The sequence below is a fragment of the Sciurus vulgaris genome (genome assembly GCF_902686455.1).
Source record: "Sciurus vulgaris genome assembly, chromosome: 1".
Taxonomy (NCBI): Eukaryota; Metazoa; Chordata; class Mammalia; order Rodentia; family Sciuridae; genus Sciurus; species Sciurus vulgaris.
The window spans coordinates 112395604-112415897 of record NC_136461.1 but is presented as its reverse complement, the minus strand read 5'-3'; the positions used below and the strand labels follow the sequence as shown (position 1 = coordinate 112415897).

Here is a 20294-nt window from a genome sequence, read left to right as displayed (position 1 = left end):
GCGTGTGTGAGACCCTGGACTCCATCCCCAACATTGCAGAACAAACAAACAAACAAAAAAACCTAAGTAAAGGTTGGAGATGCAACTCAATAGTAGATTGTTTGCCTAGCATGTTTAAGGGCCTGGATTCAATTCTCAGTACTCAAAAACAAAACAAAACAAAACAGAAAAACCTTAAATAGGAGAAATAAGTGTATTGATAGTTAACACCTACTATGTGTCAGCACTGTGCTAAATGGAAAAGATACAGGAGTGAGCAAGACTGACAGACATACTATGTGGATCTTACAGTAAAATGGACAGGAGATTTTGATTCCTCATTCACTGGGACCAGAGAGATGTGATACGTGCATCTCTAGGAGACAAAAAGTTAATAGAATCCTCAATTTATTGCTCAATTTTTCTCTGAAGGTGGATGTAGGTTCTATTGAAATGAGCAAGGAAGTGGTGAGGGAAGGAATTTGAGGAAGAAGTATGAGGTTTGAAATAGCTACTTGTTGGAATATAGGAAAAGGTGAGTTTCCCATTTGGTGATTCTGAATTTATAAAGAAAAAAAAAGATTCCAATCTTTGGGACTGTGTGATTTTCTTCAGAACACCCAGGGAGTAGGAAGAGAGTCATTTTTTTTTTAAAGTATATTTTTAGTTGTCAATGGATCTTTTATTTTATTTTTTTATATGTGGTGCTGAGTATTGAACCCAGGATCTCACACATGCCAGGAAAGCACTCTACCACTGAGCCACAACTCCAGCCCAAAGAGAATAATTTTGACTTCTCTTTTGAAATAACACATTCATTTATTTCTTTCCATACCCAATGCTATCGCTCTTAGCTTGCCTTCTCTCCTTATCCTTAGACTTCCCTGTTTTCTTGCTAGTAGTTTTCTCTTGTCTTCTTGCTTAGAACCAAAATGTTTTGACAAAAGTCCCTTATACTGGGACTTAAAATGATATTCTACTTCTATCAGATTGTTTTAACCTCTTGCCATGGTGTTCTAGGCCTTCTGTAATTTGTGTCCCTCCTTCCCTTTCCCCTGCTTCTAACTAGTGCTATCCCTGTGTATCAACCTCATATGACCTTTTGCAATCCATGCTTCAGGCTCCATGCTCACCAAGTAAGAATTTTTGCTTAAGCAATATCCTTCTTTGGAATATTTTCTCCTTTATCCAAGGCAATTCCCACCAAAGTTCCTTTGTCCTACTTGATAAAATGCATCCAACATCTTTCTCTGCAGTCATCATAGAGTATTTATTTCCTTTACATTTAGGAATTTATGTTCAATGTAGCTTTGGTTTTGTTTGTTTGTTTGTTTGTTTGTTTGTTTGTTTGTTGAGACCTGGTATTGCTTTTCAGTCATTTAGTACAATAAATCTTCTTTTAATTCAAATAGGTGATCATTTTCTTCAGGACTGGGATCATATCACCCAGAAGATGGTACAGTAGATTGGGCCTGAAATGTTTCAAATTTATTGTATAGAATTGAGATTCTAAGCCCTATAACTTTAAATGAATTACACATTAGTCCCCATTCATAAATCATTCAATAAACAATATTTGAGTACCTCAGCTCCTCAGCTTGTGCTAGGAGCTGGATAAATTTCTTTTAACCTCTGAATACCTCTAAAAAAATGTTTTTTCAGTGCTGGGGGATCAAATCCAGGGTCTTGCACTTGCTAGGCAGGTGCTCTACCACTGAACTACATCTCCAGCTCTTGAGTGCATGTAAATTACAAGGTAGCTTTCCCTCGAAACTTGTTTCCAGTCTTTAAAACAATTCCTAATTCAACTGTCCATTGAATTGTCTTCAACCTGACTCCCCAGCCATTAATGTTGTGTGGAAATTGTTCCATTGTTGCTGATTGTGTTTATCTCACTGGTTCACTTGGCTTTAAATCTTTGTTGTCTCTGTCTGTGTCTCTCTGTCTCTCTCTGTTTCTCTGTCTCTCTCTCTCTCTCCCTCTCCCTCTCCCTCTCCCTCTCCCTCTCCCTCTCCCTCTCCCTCTCCCTCTCCCTTTCTGTATGTGTGTCTTGCTCACTCACTGTGGAGCTTAGCCCAGTTGGTGATGTTACCTACCCTGAACCCTGATCCCAGTCTAGTTGGGGCTTGTGTGGAAATGGTAAATCTAACCCTCCTTTCTTCTAGTTCAGAGACCAAGAAGTGGGTAGAAATGCCCACTCTAATAACACTATCTGAGAATGCCAATGTCTCCCAGGCCACCTACTTTCCTGGGAATTTTGAGAATGTCTTTTTGTCCCAGACCCACATAGGGAAGAATCCTAGCAGGCAATACCAAGGTGGAGGGAGACCTAGCATTACTGTCTGAAGTAGTTTCATTCTTCCTCCTCGCTAACATTCCCAGAACCAAACGTTTTTATGGAGGGTGGGGATGGAGAAGGAGCAATTCTGCTATTTGGAGAGATGTCTAGGGCTCTTTGATGAATCCTGTGCCTATGGGGAATCATGGATTAGGGCTGGTCATTTTCTCTTTTAGGTCTCTATATGACTTCTCTTTCTGTGAATTCTCTGAATCAATTATTCTTGGTCTCCACATCTCTCTTTTGACTTCAACCACTCCCACCTGTCCTCTTTCATCAACCAACAGCCTGACTGCCAACCACCCTAGCTTCCTGACTCCTTGGTTCCTGGCATGGTCACCCAAGCCCATCCTGTTTTGTAGAGGTGGGAGGGGAGGAGGTGATGTGGATAAGAAAAACCTCCAAAGGGCACTTTCCTTTCCTTTTCCAGGCCTCAAACTCCCAAGAACATGCTAGGCCTCCTCATTGAGGTCAGGAGGAATCAGAAGAGGTACACGGGGAGAAATAAAGAGACAGAGATAAAAAGCATGAGGATGAGGAACGGAGGGATGGGGCAGAGCAGGGGAGAGGCGACAGACTCCCTAGGGAATAGGGCCGCCAAAGCCATTGAGGGAAAGCGAGGGAGGATCGCGCAGGCTTTGACAGCCCAGCCCAGTGGAGGCCTCCGGGTTTCCTGTCTCTCTTATCTCGACTTCTCTCATTCTTTCTTGTGGCATTTCTCAAGGCCTCTCCCCTGTCAGTCTGTCTGTTTCTGTGTTTCTTTTCCTCCGTCCGGGCCTCAGCAACAATCCAGGGGTCTCTCCATCTCGCTCCAGTATCTGGTCTTCAGCTCACCCTCCCCGCCTGGCTCTCTGGGTGGACCGTGCTCCTGGAGCCCCTCCCACTAGCAGTGCTATTGGTGAAAAGGTGGTGAGAAGGTGGTGTCTAGCGGACCTCCGAAGACACGATTAGTTGTGGCGACCAGGAGGCGGGCCAGAGGCGGGTCCGGTCAGGAGGCGGGCGGGGCGGCTGGGGCCGAGCCCAGAGCTCCCGGCGGTCGCATTGTTTTCCTCCGCGGATCCGCTGCGGGAGTGGGGGCTGCGACTTGGACCCAGGGCTCTTGTGACCCGACAGTTCCCCGAAGCCCACATCCAAGCATCATTCAATTGGGACGACAGTCATATCTCGCCTGAGCGCCACCACAGACAGAACTCCGCACGGTACTGGGCTGCTGGCCGCCCGCTGCGATCTCGAGCCCGCTAACCCTGATCTCGGAGCAAGTACCCCGGGGGCAGAATGGGACTGACCGGAGGCGGGGAGGGACCGGAGCTCCGCGGATAAGGAACAAGCTTACAAAGTGCTAGGGAGACCAGAGAGGATACCAGGGCGCTGACTGGCAGAGAGGGTCGGAGGAGTTGGGGCGCACTGGGGAGGAGGGGACTGTGACCAAGCCCCTTCACTGCACTGTTGGGTTCGGGTCTGCGTTTCTCTCCGAGTCGCATCTCACTGGATTAAGGAACAAAAAGGGGGATTTTTTTGAGAAGCGCACCGTACAGAGTGTGGAAAACCTGGTCCTTTGCCTCCCCCTCAGGGTAAATAAGGTTCCGAGACTCTTGGAGAACCAGAACCTCTGGTTGCCCCTGCGGGGATGGAAGGCGGGACGCGTCGTTCTGGACTTTGGTGTCAGGGCTGCACCTTCGTCCTTGTGCAAGCAGGAGTCTGAGCACCCTCTTGGGGGTTGGCTTGAGCACAGAGTCGGAGAATGGGGTCTCCGAGAAACATCGGTCCCAGCTCCAGTCTCCTTCCTTCACCCCGCTCGGCCCAGGGCTTTGTTAGACTGGTCTCCCAAGGAGGAGAGCCGAGATGGAGACTATATCCAAGCTCACCGACTCGGTTCAGCGCCGGCATAGGGCCCGCCCTCGTCGGTTCTCAGCCTCTGGCCCTGTTTCCCTGGCCTGCGAGACCCGCCTCCGCTCCCCAACCCCCGCTTTCGTCCCCACTCAGTCTGAGCTTGCAGGCCCCTCCAGCCCCTCCTCCCGCTAACGTGGCTTTGGGACCCGGTCCCGGCCCAGACTCTGCTACCCGCCCCTCCTCGGAGCCCCGGATCCAGTGAAGGGGAGACACGTCGAGCCCCTGGCCCCAGGCCCAGCTCATGCGAAGCTCTAGACACCTGGATTATCCTCGTTGGGGGCTGGGTGGGAGGGAGGATAGGTGCCGAACCTGGGGCTGAGAGCGAAGGGTTGGGGAAAGGTCTTGGAGAAGGGAACGAGCCTGATCCATGAGGCTTCTCAGTGCTCCCCAGCTCCCCCTGAGGAAGGTGGACTGGGGAGGGCGACCAGCCCAGGGCGTCCTGCTATTGTCCCCAGCCCGGTCTCCCCTTCCCCATCTCTGCTAGACTCTGGCTATGACCTCAGCCACTCCCCAGAGGTGGCTGCCCGACCCAGAGGAGAGAGAAGGGCTGTTTCCTCTTCCCATCAAGGAGAGGTTCTAGAAGGGGGAGAAAGAGTTAGCCAGATCTCTCCCTGCAATTCCTCCAGGTTTCAGTAAGCTTCTCCCCAAGTCAAGGGTTGGGTAGGAGGCACCCAGATTCTTTCCCCCAAAAGATCTATGAAAAACCCTCTTAAAGATGTTCCACAGCAGAGTTAGGGGCCAAGGCAAAGGCCGATCAACTGTTTTTAGAGGCCAGGCTAATCCAAGTGTGTGTGGGGGGTCTATGTGAAGAAAGGTTAGGTGGGAGGGAGGCAGGGCCTGCTTTCTCAGGAAAGAAGGACCGGGCTTGGGGTGCTAGCTATCAGAGCATTTTGCTGGAAATGAAGAGCATGCAAATGAAATGCAAATTAGCCTCTATTGTCCCTAGCTAGGGCGCTTTTGCTAAGGAAGCTGTTGGATTCTAAAGGTTTTAATATGGGAGTGGTCTTCATGCCCCCCAAACTCTCCCAATTTATCCTTTCCCCAAGGCTGGTCTTGCAGTTTCAGGAGTTTCTGGCTAGGGACTATTCCCTGCTCTCATATCTCTGGGCATGGAGCTGCCAGCATCTTTAAAACCAAACTAGGGGCTGGGGTTGGGGCTCAGTAATGGAGCACTTTCCTAGCACATGTGAGGCCCTGGGTTCAATCCTCAGCACCACATAAAAATAAAATAAAGGTATTGTGTCCACCTACAACTACAATACATACATATACATATATATATATATATATATATATATATATATATATATATATCCAAATTAAATGTCATCTCCCCTCCCCCTCTTCCAAGGTGGCACCTCCCCTCACTAGAAGACTTTTCCTGAATTTTCATATTTACTTGTAAGAGATGTGGTATGGGAGGAGGTGTAACTCAGGCTCTTCCCTCCTTTTGTCCCTTCTTCCATCAGGTCAGAGGTCTCCTAATCCCTTCAATCCCCCAAAGGAGTTACCACCCCAGGTAAGGAAACGGCAGTAGCTTCTGAGAGCAGGGCATAGAGCGCGCATATCCAGGGAACAAGAAGAGGGTCTGGCTGTTCTTCCCACTTGCCAGCCAAAGTAGTTTCCAGGGTGAAGATACCAGTTGCCTAGGGCAACTTGGGGGCGGGGGCAGATAGGGGAGCATAGGAAACAAGCTGTGTCCCTTTCCCTTCCCCTGGGAGTTCCAGCATCCGGAAACATGGTATGGGGGAGGGAGGCTGGCTCATCCTTTCAACACCAGAGGGTCCTTAGCTAACTGACTGTTCTGCCCCTGGGGAAGGGGGTCATCATTAGGTATTCCTACCCCCTCCCCCTCTCCAGCTCTCTTGGGGCTACACCTGACGTCAACCTTCCCACCAGTGACGCTGGATTGAGGATGGGGGGACACTTGGGTCCTGGATTCAAGAGTAGAATTATTGGGGAGATGGAAGGGGCTGGGCCTGTAAGCCTAGGGTTTTTCCTTTAGGGGACATGGTGGGAAGGGCAACTAAGGATTGTTGTGATCTTCACAAAGAAAGGATTCTTCCTGACCTGATTTCTGGAGCCTCCTCATTCCCTCACTTCAGTTTCAGGGGAAGGCAGGAAGCTGGTGTGCATCTCCCACTGGGGAACCAGCCAGGGTCAGCTGGCTCACAGAGCTGATGGGTGTCTCACCATCCCCTCCACTATATCCATCTTTTCCAGGACTTTGGGCTACAATTGCCTGTCACTGAATTATTTATATTTCAATTTCAGAGACATCTTGATGAGGGAAGAAAGGGAAAGAGGGGCATATTCCACTATTTCACCTCACCAGTCCCTTCTATCCCTGGCTCCCAGAAAGGTCCAGTTTGCTACTGGCCCCCACCCCCATCAAGTACAGGCACTGGTTCTTTTGAGCCAGGGAGGGAACAGGGGGCTAGGAGAGGCTGGGAGGGGGCATAGTGGTCGAGGAGACAGCTGCAGCCAGAGCTAAATTTAGCCTCTGATCTGGCTTTGATGCAGATTCATTTTTGGCCAAGACAGTCCCCCCACCCCCCAGCTCCCCTTCCTTCCCAGCTTTTTCCTTAGCAGTGGGAAGGGCCCCCTGGAGCATAAGCTTAGACCAGGACAGTGACCTCTAGACCGCCCCCCCACACCCTGTTCTGGGATCCTAGAGGACCATGGCTGCCACACAGATGCCTCAGCTTGGGCACAGTGCCTGAGTCACTCCCAGTGTGGGGTTGGGGTCTGTGAGGGAGAGAGAAGCAGACTTGGTGCCCTCTTTCTCCTCCCAGTGCCAAGGAGTCACTATTTATAATGTTAAGGCTTCAGTGTCTAATTATAGCTGAGAAGGGGTTAACACCAGGGGGGCCAGGAGGTATCACCTACCAAATGTCCCAGACCCAGTCAGGAGAGAAAAGGAAAGGCTGAGTGAGAAGCCTGGGAGGGACAGTGGGTATGTCCTGTCCTTACCTGGGGTCATGAAGGCAGGCTTCACACCAGTCAGTTTGGGCCAATTGGAAAGGGAAGATCCTTGAGTGACAGTGACAGCTGGCTGGGACTTGGACAGAGCAGCAGAGAGTTCTTTCCCCCACCCCACAGGGTCTTCTGGGGATAGACCTTGGAGAGAAGCTTGACTGCATTAAGAGTGGAGGGAACTTGGCCCCTTCCCCCACTTTTCTGTTTTTCCTTTCAGGGCCAGCATATGGGTGAAGGGGCACCCCCTGGGGCCTGAGCTGCCCCACACACAATGCTCCGCATCCCCTACTTCATGCCCTTGCTGCTACTCCTGCTGCTGCTCTCACTTCCCCATACCCAAGCCACCTTTCCCCAGGACCCCCTCCCTCTGTTGATCTCTGACCTACAAGGTGAGTGAACCTTTCTACCCCACCCCTCTCTGTAAGTAGAGATGAGGTCCCCAATGTGGGATGTAAGGTTCAAGAAGGCTCCCAGCCTCAAAGAAGCTAAAGGCCTAAGCAGCCAAGGGGAACCAGCAAGCAGAGTGAGCTGGTGCCTCAGGTTCATTCTTTCTCTTTCCTGGTACTGGTTTCTTCACTAAGAAACAGTGTGGTTTGATGGTTAAAAATGCGCTCTTAGCCAGGTGGTGTGGTGCACACACCTGAGCTACACTAAGTGGTAAAGCACCCTTAGGTTCAATCCCCAGTGCTGTAAAAAAGTACAGGGAGGGGGCACATGGTGACACATGCCTGGAAATACCAGTGACTCAGGAGGCAAGTTCCATGCCAGCCTCAGTAACTCAGCAAGACCCTGTCTCAAAAACAAAAACAAAAACAAAAAAAAACTGGGGATGTAGCTGAGTTGTAGAGCACCCTGGGTTCAATCCCCAGTACCATAAAAAAGAAATAAAATACAAAAATAAAAAGAAGCCGGGCTTGGTGGCACATTCTTGTAATCCCAGCCATGAGGCAGAGATAGGAGATTGCAAGTTCCAGGCCAGCCTCATCAATTTAGCAAGACTCTAAGCAATTTAAGAGACCCTGTCTCAAAAAAAAAGGGCTAGCTCAGTGGTAAAGGACCCCTGGGCTAAATCTCCAGCAGAAAATAAATATCTAAAATAAAATAAATAAGATAAAAAGACTCAGGGTGTAACTCAGTGGTAGAATGCTTGCCTATCATGCACAAGGCCTTGTGTACTAGGGATCCCTAGTACCACAAAACGATAAAAGAAGGTGAACTCACAGCCAGACCTAACCTAAGCAAGTTTGCATCATTCTTGCTAAGCTGCTCACTAGCTGGGTGACCTTGATTAAGCTTATTTAACCTTTCTTTGCCTCAGTCTCCTCATCTGCAAAATGAAGATAATAATAGTGTTCTATCTCAGGGAGTTATTTAGGGATTAAATAAGGTAATACATATAAAGTGATGAGAACCTGGTCTGGCATGAACTAAATACTTTATATTTATTTGTTATTATTCTTAGCTACACAGTGAAGCCTGGTTCCCAACACCTCTTACCTCCTTTTCTACTGGTATCACCACTAAGCCTAGGTCTTAGCATGATGGAAACCATAAGCTCAGTTTTTCTGAGGACTTTTATCTATTTGCAGTCCCTGTTATATACGTAGGATTTTAGAGTCATTTTAAGGAGGGAGGAACTTCAATTTGGTTATTGGGAATAATTATTGGGGAACAGATAAGAACAGCAAATGCTTACATTTGCCAGATACAGTTCTAAGCACTTTATGAATGTTAAATCACCTATCCCTGAACTCTGAGCTCCCTGTGAACACTGATGACTGTGGTTTCCATAATCAGACCAGGTAGATACTGGAGTTGGTCAGGAGAGGCAAAACCCCTACAGGGCTGAAGTGGCCTGTGAAGCCCCTTGAGAGGAGAGTGCAGAGAGGGTTGGGAGAAATGGAGGAAGTAAATGCTCCAGCATACAAGGTGGGTGGGGAATTGTTAACCCAAAAGCAGTTCCAAGAAAGGCCTGGACTCATCTCTCAAGTCATACAGACCTAGACCTAAATGAGCTCATGCAGTTCCCTTAATGTCCTGAGCCTCAGGCTCCTCATCTGCAAAATGGGGTCAAAGTTAATATTTATCTCATAGGGTTAATGTATTAGGTGAGATCTAAAGTACTAACACAAGGTTGGCACAATGGCACACACCTGTAATCCCAGCAACTTGGGAGGCTGAGGCAGGAAGATCACAAGTTTGAGGCCAGCCTTAGAAATTTAGCAAGGACCTAAACAACTTGGCAAAACCCTTTCTCAAAAAATAAAAAGGGGCTGAGAGCAGTGGCACATGCCTATAATCCCAGCAGCTTGGGAGGCTGAGGCAGGAGGATCACAACTTCAAGCCTAGCCTCAGCAACTTAGTGAGACCCTGTCTGAAAATAAAATATAAAAAGGGCTGGGGATATGGCTCAGTGGTTAATCACCCCTGGGTTTATTCCCTAGTAATAAATAAATAAATAAATAATTGTAAAAATAAATAAAAAAATAAAAAGGGCCTGTGTATATAGCTCAGTGGTAGAGCACCCCTGGGTTCAGTCCTAAGTACCAAATAAATAAATAAATAAAATAAAGTGCTGACACAATTCCTCACAGAGATTAAGTGCTCAGTGTTACTGGTATTATTATTATTATTATTACTATTATTATTAAGTATTTTTAGTTTTTTAGTTATAGTTGGACACAATACCTTCACTTTGTCTATTTAGTTTTTTTGTTTATTTGTTTTGATGTGGTGCTGGGGAGTGACTCCAGTGCCTTACACATGCTAGGCAAGTGCTCTACCACTGAGCCACAACCCCAGCCCACTGGTATTATTTTTATTAATAGCTTTTGGTCCCCTCTCACACCTTTACCCTGTATATTGCTGGGTTTTATATGGTTGTAGAGGCTGTTGGGAAAGTGTGTGTATCCTGGCTGGCCCTCAGCACTTCACTCTGTGTTCTCTAGGTATTTCCCCATTATCCTGGTTCCGGGGCCTGGAGGATGATGCTGTGGCTGCAGAACTTGGGCTAGACTTTCAGAGATTCCTGACCTTGAACCGGACCTTGCTAGTGGCTGCCCGGTAAACTGGCCGAGGCACAGTTGTGGGGCAGACATGCATGCTCCTAGGCAGACATGGGACCTGCATGGCCACTGCAGCATCTTGCAGGGGACACATGCAGGTGCACAAGCCATGGGACACGGATATGCTTGGACCCAGAGCACAAAATGCCAAGGCATGGAATAAAGGGAGGGTAGGGAGTAGGAGGTCTGTGTGGTTTGTCCCTGAGCAGGTGACCATGGGTAAGGTGGGGGGCTAAGGAACTCAGGTGGGGCACCTTGGCTCAGCTCTGATCCTTCTTACCTACCTCTTCAGGGAACACGTTTTCTCCTTCGATCTTCAAGCCCAAGAAGAAGGGGAGGGGCTGGTGCCCAACAAGGTGAGGGGCTGTGTGGGAGGAAAAGCAGGCATGGAGATGAGGCTGGGAAAAGCCTAACAGGGATTAAGAGGGTGGGAAGAAGGATCTGAAAAGAGCCATAATGTGAGAGGGGTTCCAGGTGCCTCACAATTTTCCCTCTTCTTCTCCCTTCAGTATCTAACATGGAGGAGCCAAGATATGGAGAACTGTGCTGTCCGGGGAAAGCTGACGGTGAGAAGTAAAATGAGAATCTAGAGGGAAGGAGAGGCCTCTAGCCTCTGCCCAAGTGGTCATCTTCCATGCCAAAATTCTTACCTACTTTTCCATCTCAGGCCACCGAGGACAATGGGAGGGATAGAGGATTAATGCTTTTTAGTTCCCTTTATATTCTTCACAAAAAAGGAACATGAGCCTCAGAGAGGCCAAAGGACTTGCCCAAGGCTGCAGGGCTAGCAAATAGTGTAGATGGGACTTTATCCCACATCATTCTGACTGGCTCAAGGGTAGTTGCCTTACTTCTTGTGACCCCTAGTCCCAGTCCCAGCAACCTGTCACTGACCTAGAATTTTTGGTTCTCTAGGACGAGTGCTACAACTACATTCGTGTTCTCGTTCCCTGGGACTCCCAAACGCTCCTTGCCTGCGGAACGAACTCATTCAGCCCTGTGTGCCGCAGCTATGGGGTACAAAAAGTTGGTGGGGGGCAGGACTGGTCAGGAGGAGAAATGCTGGGCAATCCAGTCTGATGGGAAGGGATTAAGAACTGGTGTAAAGGAGTGGGAGTGCCCAGAATGCAAGGGTCCAGAAGGAGGAAGGGGACATGGGGGAGTGGGTTATGGACTCCAAGACCCCAAAGATTCCAGCAACCTGCTCCCTCTGCCCCCAGATAACTTCACTGCAGCAGGAGGGTGAGGAGCTGAGTGGGCAGGCTCGATGCCCCTTTGATGCTACCCAGTCCAACGTGGCCATCTTTGCAGGTGTGCACCTGGGCATGTGGCTGGAGGGAGCTCCCGTCTTACACTTCTAACTTGGTCTTTCCCCCATGTCCCTGAATGGAGGGTTGAGGTAGGGGCCAGGTTCACGTCCAGGTAGAGGTGTGGATGGCCAAATAAGACACAGGATACAGACCCCTGAGCCCTCCCCCTGACCTCACCTACCCATCCCTCTAGAGGGCAGCCTGTACTCAGCCACAGCTGCGGATTTCCAGGCCAGTGATGCTGTTGTTTACAGAAGCCTTGGGCCTCAACCCCCACTCCGCTCCGCCAAGTACGACTCCAAGTGGCTTCGAGGTCAGGGCGGGCCAGAGGAAGACTCTTCTTGGGGTGGAGGTGCAGAGGGAGGATTGTGTGGGGAGCAGACAGCGGGTGTAGCAGTATGCTCATGCATGCAATGGGGAGAGAATTTTGGGGGTAGGTATAGATACTCTTCTATACCTTTTCCTGTCATTCCCCACTGTAGAGCCCCACTTTGTCCATGCCTTGGAACATGGAGACCATGTCTACTTCTTCTTCCGAGAGGTCTCTGTGGAGGATGCCCGGCTGGGGAGGGTAAGGAGATGGGCACCATAGGTGGGTAGCTGGAGGGTTCTGTTGGGTCCTAAGAAGCCAGTGTGAGTCTGGGGAAAGTGCTGGAACCCTAATGTGCACACCACAACCCCTGGACTCTGAGCAACTTTAAATGGCCTCAAACTCTACCCCCACATTTAGCTGTGACCTTCATCCTGACCCAGATTGACCTACCATGCTGTACCCTTTGCTGTAACCTTAATCTTTGTCTCTGGGGCTCTTAAGTCATCACCTTCCTCTTAGCCAGTTGACTCTGTGACTTTCTTACTTTCCTCTTTCCTACTGTGACAGGTGCAGTTCTCCCGGGTAGCCCGTGTGTGTAAACGTGATATGGGTGGCTCACCTCGGGCCTTGGATCGCCATTGGACATCCTTCCTGAAGCTGCGGCTAAACTGTTCTGTCCCTGGGGACTCTACCTTCTATTTTGACGTCTTGCAGGCCTTGACTGGGCCAGTGAACCTGCATGGCCATTCTGCTCTCTTTGGAGTCTTCACCACCCAGACCAATAGGTAGGCCAGGTTGACCAGTGTGACTCAATTGGTCCCCTGTCTTATCAACATCCAAACTCCCCTCTTAAAACCTACTGATGAGCCAAGTGTGTTGGTGCACATCTGTCATCTCAGCTACTTGGGCAGCTAAAGCAGGAGGATCACAAGTTTGAGGCCAGTCTCAGCCCCTGTCTCAAAATAAAAAATAAAAAAGGCTGGGATAGCTTAGAGATAGAACTCCCCTGGGTTCAATCACCAGGCCCAATCCCACCCCCTCCCAAAACACCCACTGATGAGGGCAGTGAGAGAAAGCTTTAAGCAAAACCAGTTTGCTGCCCACTTTTTGTTCTGGCAGCATGGCACCCAGGGGCTGCTTTCTCCCTCAATGTCTGCCTCCTAATGTGGTGCATGAAAGGAGGCTACCTGGTAGGAGCTGTGCAGTCCCTCTCTCTCTTTTTTTTTTTTTTTTTTTTTTTTTTTGGCGGTGCTGAGGATCAAACTCAGGGCCTTAGTGCTTGCGAGGCAAGCACTCTAGCAGCTGAGCTATCTCCCCAGCCCTGTGCGTTCCCTCTCAATCAACATTTATCCTGCATTTTTTTTTCTGGCTCCCTGCAGCATCCCTGGCTCTGCAGTCTGTGCCTTTTACCTGGATGATATTGAGCGTGGGTTTGAGGGCAAGTTCAAGGAGCAGAGGAGTCTAGATGGTGCCTGGACCCCTGTGTCTGAGGACAGGGTCCCCTCACCCAGGTACCCAGGATAGGGGTGGCTTTTGTGGGACAGAAGTAAGCAGTATCTGCTTCCAGGATGGGACAGGGATGAGGGGCAAGGTGTCCAAGGCCTGGGAGGGGGCTTAGCAGTGGGTTGGCCATGGGACTGAGGAGCTGCAACAGAGATGGGAAGCAGTTGTGTGAGAGTCTGCATGGAGGGCCCAGGGGTTACCAACCATTTTTAGGAGAGTGGTGGGACACAGAACTTAACTAAGCAGGTTAAGTTCCTGCACTAAGGCAGCCCCTTCTCCTGTGCCCACTAGGCCAGGATCCTGTGCAGGTGTGGGTGGAGCTGCCCTCTTCTCCTCTTCTCGAGACCTTCCTGATGATGTCCTGACCTTCATCAAGGCTCACCCACTACTAGACCCTGCTGTGCCACCTGCCACCCACCAGCCTCTCCTCACTTTCACTAGCAGGTATGGGGCTAAAACCACTAGCCACCACCTCCTGCCCTCTGCCCCTCCTCTCTTCCTCTGACCCCACAAGGTAAATCACATGGTGACTACTTCATGGGAGGAAGTACTTAAGAAGGTGGAAGGGAGAGAATTAAGAAGGGAACCCTGGAGCAAGGGGACAGGATGCAGGAATGGGAACCAGGACCCCTGGACTCTCCTTGAATGCTCACTGAGCAGGTTACCCTGACCTGAGGCCTATCGTTCCAGGGCTCTGCTGACCCAGGTAGCTGTGGATGGCACAGCTGGTCCCCACAGTAACACCACTGTCCTGTTCCTTGGCTCCAATGATGGTACAGTGCTGAAGGTGCTGCCCCCAGGGGGGCGACCTGGGCGACCTGAACCTATCCTATTGGAAGAGATTGATGCCTACAGCCCCTCCCGGTGAGACCTTTGGAAGGCCGGCCCCTGCAAGCTGGAGTGGAATGGAAGGTGGCAGATGGGGATGTGGGAATGGGTTGGGAATTCCAGCACTTTTTTTTTTTTTTTTTTAGGACAGGAACTTGGGGTAGAGAAAGGGGCTTGGCAAGAAGACCAGATAGTGAGTTGGGGCAAGGTGATTCCATGGATTGTGCTTAATTGCTTATGCACCTCCTCACCTTCTGCTCCAAGGGAAAGGTAGCCTCACCTGCCCCATTCTGATTCCTTCTGGCCTTACCCTAGGTGCAGTGGGAAGCGATCAGCCCAAACAGCACGACGGATCATAGGGCTGGAGCTGGACATTGAGGGTCACAGGCTCTTTGTGGCTTTTTCTGGCTGTATTGTCTACCTTCCTCTCAGCCGCTGTGCCCGGCATGGGGCCTGTCAGAGGTGAGAAGGGCCTGAGGCCTGGCACTAACTGGGCAAGTTTCCTGGGCCAGCAGTAGCACAGAAAGATCCATAGGTAGTACGGAGATACAGGGGATGTTTGGGGTGAAAGAGTGCTTTAGGCATTCTGAAGGTGGGCAGCAACCAGGGTCTGGAGTACAGATTGGGGCAGACGGGATGGGAACATAGGGCTGGGAGTTTCCTGTAAGCCAAGGTGAGAGAGGAGGCAGCAGAATGGAATGGAATGGAATGGAGAGGAGTCCCAGCCTCACATAACTCAGTTTCCCCTAGGAGCTGTTTGGCTTCTCAGGACCCTTATTGTGGATGGCATAGTTCCAGAGGCTGTGTGGATATCAGGGGATCTGGTGGGTAAGTGAGGAGCCCCTGAATCTTCTAAGGATTACATTCCCTACCACTAAGAGAGGGCTAGGGTGAGAGATGGGGACAAGGTATACAACTGCCCTGAGCCACTTTCTTTTCTTCCTAGGACTGATGTGGATCAGGTTGGCAACCAGGAATTCACAGAGCATGGTGACTGCCAAGGTAAAAAGCAGGGTGGTGACAGCTGCAGCCAGAGGTGCACATGGTTCTGATAGCCACAGACAGTATCCCAAGCGTGGGTTTCTTGCCTTCTGTGGCACGGTCACCTCCATCAGTTCTTCATGAAGCTTCCCTCTGACCCCATCTTCACCCTCTCTCTCCCATCTTCATAGATGGAGCTACTGGGAGTCAGTCAGGCCCTGGGGATTCTGCTTATGGTGAGTCCCCTTGTCCCAGCTTCACCTTCCCTTGCTTAGCCCATACACCCAAGTCTGTGTCCTATGGCACCATCAGACCAGTACCCTGAACACCCTGAGTTTCAGAAAAGGTCAGGATCTTCCTGATACCCAGCATGTAGCTCAGTACTTGGATATAGTAGGATGCTTAATAAACCAAAGAATGTCCTGCATTGTTAGCCCTTCCTCATGCCCAGAGGAGAGTAGAGGCTGAAGTTCTGGACTCTTGGGTTCCAAAGTGGGAGGGGTCCCCTGGGTGGGTGTTGGGTGGAGAGCAGGAGCCTCACCGGCTCTGACCTGGTCTCTGTCACCAGTGTTTCTGGGTCCTGGCCCTTCCCCTGAGACCCCCAGTCCCCCCAGTGATGCCCACCCCAGGCCTCAGTCTTCCACTCTTGGAGCTCACACTCAGGGTAAGGGGGTTACATTGGGAGGGACAGGAGTGAACTGTGGGGCTGCTGACTCTTGGAGAGTTCTAAGCCTGGCACTGACTGATGTTTGGTCTCTAACGCCTGTTTGGAGCCTCCCTTCCCGGATGCCCCACCTCCTTCTGCACGGACAATTTGGCAGTTGTTCTTGGCATGGCTACAGGGACCAGAACTGGGCTGGGGACTCCCTAGGTCCGTGCTCTGGCCTGTGTGTGAGGGGTAGTGCTTTGGACTGCGTGTGTTGAGGGGTGAGGGGAGGTGAATCCTGAGGAAGGAAGGTCAAGGCCCTGGGGAGTGAAGCCAAGCAGCAGGAGAGGTGGATGTTCTAGGCCTAGCATCCCCTACCCTAGGCTGACCCTCCCTTCTCTCTCTGGGTTGGCAGGTGTGCGCCGGGACCTCCTCCCAGCCTCAGCTTCCCGCTCTGTCCCAGTACCACTCCTCTTGGCCAGTGTAGCGGCGGCCTTCGCCCTGGGCGCCTCAGTCTCTGGCCTCCTGGTCTCCTGTGCTTGTCGCCGAGCCCACAGACGTCGGAGCAAAGACATCGAGACTCCAGGGCTTCCACGACCTCTCTCCCTCCGCAGTCTGGCCCGCCTGCACGGTAGCGGCCCAGAGCCCCCGCCACCATCTAAGGAGGGAGAAGCAGCACAGACGCCACAGCTCTACACCACGTTCTTGCCTCCCTCCGAGGGAGGACCCCCGCCAGAGCTGGCCTGTCTGCCCACCCCGGAGTCCACCCCAGAACTGCCGGTCAAGCATCTCCGCGCCGCAGGAGGTCCCTGGGAGTGGAACCAGAATGGGAACAACGCCAAGGAGGGCCCAGGCCGAGTGCGGGGCAGCAACGCGGCGGGCGGGCCCGCGCCGCGCGTGCTGGTGAGGCCACCGCCTCCCGGCTGTCCCGGGCAGGCGGTGGAAGTCACCACTCTGGAGGAACTGCTGCGCTACCTGCACGGTCCTCAGGCGCCCAGGAAGGGCGCGGAGCCATCAGCCCCTGCCTCGGCAGCTTTTACCTCGCGGGCGCTCCCGCCAGAGCCTGTTCCCACCCCCACTCTGTTTGCGGACTCCAGTCCCCTCCCTCGAGAATGTGCACCGCCACTGAGGCTAGATGTGCCTCCCGAGGGCAAGTGCGTGGCTCCCAGCACTCGGCCAGCGCTCTCGGCCCCGGCTCCCCGGCTAGGGGTTGGGGGAAGCCGAAGGTTGCCCTTCACCCACCGTACACCCCCAGCCCTACTCACTCGAGTCCCCTCGGGAGGCCCCTCCAGGTACTCCGGGGGTCCCGGGAGGCACCTCCTCTACCTGGGACGGCCGGAGGGGTACCGAGGCCGTGCTCTGAAGAGGGTGGACGTTGACAAGCTGCAGTTGTCCCCGAAGCCTCCCCTCCTCGGGCCCTCCTCTCACCTGGCCGTCCCTAACGGCAGCCATTTTAACTTTTAAAGGGAGTTGTTCTACCCCCTCACGTGGGGCCCTTGAGGCCTACGTCCTCGAAGGTCGTGGGGATGGACGCTTCTCCGCACCTCCAGCCTTTCTGGACTCTGAGAGTCTCCCCGGGTCCCTTCTAGCCTCGGGCTTATTTATTGACTGTCGACTGTCTTTCCCCCCAGTCCTCAAGAGAGGAGTGGGAGGTGAGAAGCTCGTCCCCTCAGTGAGCCAGCATTTCGGGGGGTACTGGCAGATTTCCATTCCCCTCTCCCTTCCAGCCAAGCTGCCTTAACTCGCCCTCCGGGCTTCTTCCACTGACTGAGCCCCGGGCGGGCGGACAGACGTGGCTGGGGCCACGCGCACGTTGTGTACCGAGTTCTTGGGCCTCCTGGGACTGGGACGTGCCTCCTCCTACTATGTAGGAGCCTCCGCTTCCCAATACAGCTGTGTCCCTGAGCTGCTGCCTGACTACTCGCTGTGGGGCAGGGGGAGGGGAGGGAATGGGAATCGGTGGACTCTTTGGGCGCACTTGCCCCAGAATCTCTGCCTTCATCTCGGCCTCGAGCTCTCTCCCAAGTAATTGGGAAGACTACAGTCCCAAAGGAGTTAATCAGGAAAGGTTTCCTGAAGGAGGCAAGCGAAGAAATGGTGTGTGGGGATGAGCCAGGACCCAGGAGAACCACCGCAGAGTTTAGGTGGAGTTGGGGAAAGCGCTGGAGCACGTTTCTGGATTAGGATTAAAAGGGACTTTTTTCATGATCGATTCTATGGGGCGGGGGAGGGAATTTTGGAGAAATACAGTGGCGCCGTAGCGTGATTTGAGTTTTAGACCAGGAAATCTTGTCCCAAAGAGAATTTGGCTGAAAGAATTTAGAACACTTGAGGGGTAAAACTGCAGAAAACAGCAAAGGATTCAGCCCTGCTGGAGGCAAAGGTTTGCTGGAGCGGTTCCCCTTCAGACAGCTGTAGGGGGGTGTCGAGAGCGCGTATTTCATCGCACGCATGCGTAGCATTCCCAGGACAAGGCTCGCAGCCACACCAGAACCCTGCTCTCTACAGCTAGCGCGTACGGGTCGCGATGTTCCTTTTCCCTGGATGGTGCTGGCAGCAGATACCTGTTCATTACTTTAGGTACCAATGGGAGGGACGAATGGCACCACCTGCCTCGCCCACCCCTTGCGCTAATGACACTTAAGGCCTTGCGCGGGTGGTGGCTGCTTCTGCAGATTTTCAAGTCAGGTTTTTCTTCCGCGCTTGGCCGGAGTATCCGCCCAGTTCGAGCCCTAGTCCATTCCTGTTGGCGCCGCCTGGAGGCCGGACAAAGCCCTGCAGCCTAAGGAAGACGTCCCAGTCATTCACGTTTGCTACTGCAGCTTTTTAAATTTGGTACGAGGGATTGAACTCCGGGGTGCTTAACCACTAAGCCACATCCCCAGCCTTTTTTTTTTTTTTTTTTTTTGTTATTTTACTTAGAGACAACGATCCTCCTGCTTCAGCCTTCAGAGCCGTTGGGATTACAGGCGTGCGCCTGGCTTCGTTTGCTTCTTAAAAATGTTCTTGGAGGGAAACAATCTACTGAAAAAACCTGAGATTGTTTCTGCCTTCACCTTTTACTACTTGAGACCTTAAGTCTACCCTAAGCTTGTTTCCTCATCACGAAAAAAAAAAGAAAAAGAAAAAAGTTGAGAGGCTTAAGTACTATAGTGTACAAACGCTTTCTGAAGGAGAAAGTACGAGATAAATGGTTCCTTATCTACTCATAATTAGGGTATTCATAACTTTGAGATCTGGTTTTTACTGAACAAGTGTTTCCCTTTGTATCATCATAAACTGCACTTACAGATTTAACCCTCAAGGTTTTTATATGTCTTCTGAGTGTGAGATATTCCTCACAACTCAGTTAAGCTTGTTTGGACAAATGTAGTTGTCCTCCAGAGTTTAACTTCTCTTTTTTCTTTTTCTTTTTGGTGTGTGTGTGAGTGTGTGTGTGTGTGTGTGTGTGTGTGTGTGTGTGTGTGTGTGGTATTGGGGATTCTGCCACTAAGCCACAACCCCCTCCCCCCAGTCTCCCAATTTTTTAAATTTTTTGAGACAAGGTCTTGCTATGTTGCTGGGACTAACCTTAAACTTGCAAACCTCCTGCCTCAACTTTCAGTTGCTGAGATTCCAGGTGTTCACCACCCTCTGCCCAGAGTTTAATCTCTTAGCACTGTTGCACCAGATTGGAGAAATCCTTTAGGTCTCAGTTTTCCCCTTCTTGCATGCCTTACTTAGCGAGATAAGATGCTCTGGGGCCATTGCTATTGCCCTAGATATTGAAAATAAAAGAATGGAGGATCTTTCCAGTTACCTGACTTCATTAACTTTCAAACCAAAATGTTAAAGAAAGGATAAAGAAAAAAGTTGAGACTGCAGCCTTTCAAAGTTCTCAGAGGAACAAATTTCACAAATATAGTTATTGCCCTGAAGGTGGTCATAAGCAAGAGGGGCAAATGATTCTCAGGTTTAAATATAGTCTCAAAAGAGAAATACAGTCATCCCTCTGTGTCCAGGGGGAATTGGTTCCAGGACCTCCCCATATCAAAATATGTAGGCAAAGGGGCTGGGGTTGTGGCTCAGTGGTAGAGCACTTGCCTGGCATGTGTGAGGCACTGGGTTCAATCCTCAGTACCACATACAAACAAACAAAGGTATTGTGTCTGTCTACAACTAAAAAAAAAAAAAAAAAAAAAATGTTTTTTTTTAAATATGCAGGTCTTTTATATAAAATAGTATAATATTAACATATAACTACCATACAACCTCCCATATACTTTAAATCATCTTGACTACTTATAATACTTAATGCAATGTAAATGCTATGTAAATGGTTGTTAGGTAATAATGATAATAAACAAAAGTCTGTACATGCTCAGTATAGAGGTAATTCCCCCCAACAAATATTTTTGATCTGTAGTTGGTTGAATGTGTGTGGAATGCATGGATATGGAGGGCCCACTGTACATACAGTGGA

At 50.7% G+C, this 20294-nt stretch overlaps 1 protein-coding gene across 6 annotated transcripts; it reads left to right on the top strand.

Annotated features, from left to right (window-relative positions):
• Window positions 1-3326: 3326 nt before the first annotated feature.
• Window positions 3327-17737, top strand: SEMA6C (semaphorin 6C). Of its 6 annotated transcripts, XM_079139358.1 has the most exons (20): window positions 3327-3576; window positions 5682-5726; window positions 7404-7575; window positions 10135-10249; window positions 10544-10607; window positions 10761-10817; window positions 11167-11268; window positions 11472-11562; window positions 11755-11874; window positions 12044-12132; window positions 12442-12659; window positions 13254-13385; window positions 13669-13821; window positions 14068-14241; window positions 14521-14667; window positions 14956-15033; window positions 15152-15207; window positions 15378-15422; window positions 15755-15850; window positions 16248-17737. In XM_079139358.1, exons 3-20 carry the CDS (start codon window positions 7458-7460, stop codon window positions 17294-17296), a joined length of 2904 nt encoding a protein of 967 aa, XP_078995484.1. In that variant the 5' UTR covers window positions 3327-3576; window positions 5682-5726; window positions 7404-7457; the 3' UTR covers window positions 17297-17737. The 6 variants fall into 6 exon arrangements, with proteins under 6 accessions (XP_078995484.1, XP_078995486.1, XP_078995485.1 ...); XM_079139360.1 differs by lacking the exon at window positions 11472-11562 and having other exon boundaries at window positions 11755-11851; XM_079139359.1 differs by lacking the exon at window positions 15755-15850.
• The last annotated feature ends 2557 nt before the right edge of the window (window positions 17738-20294 follow it).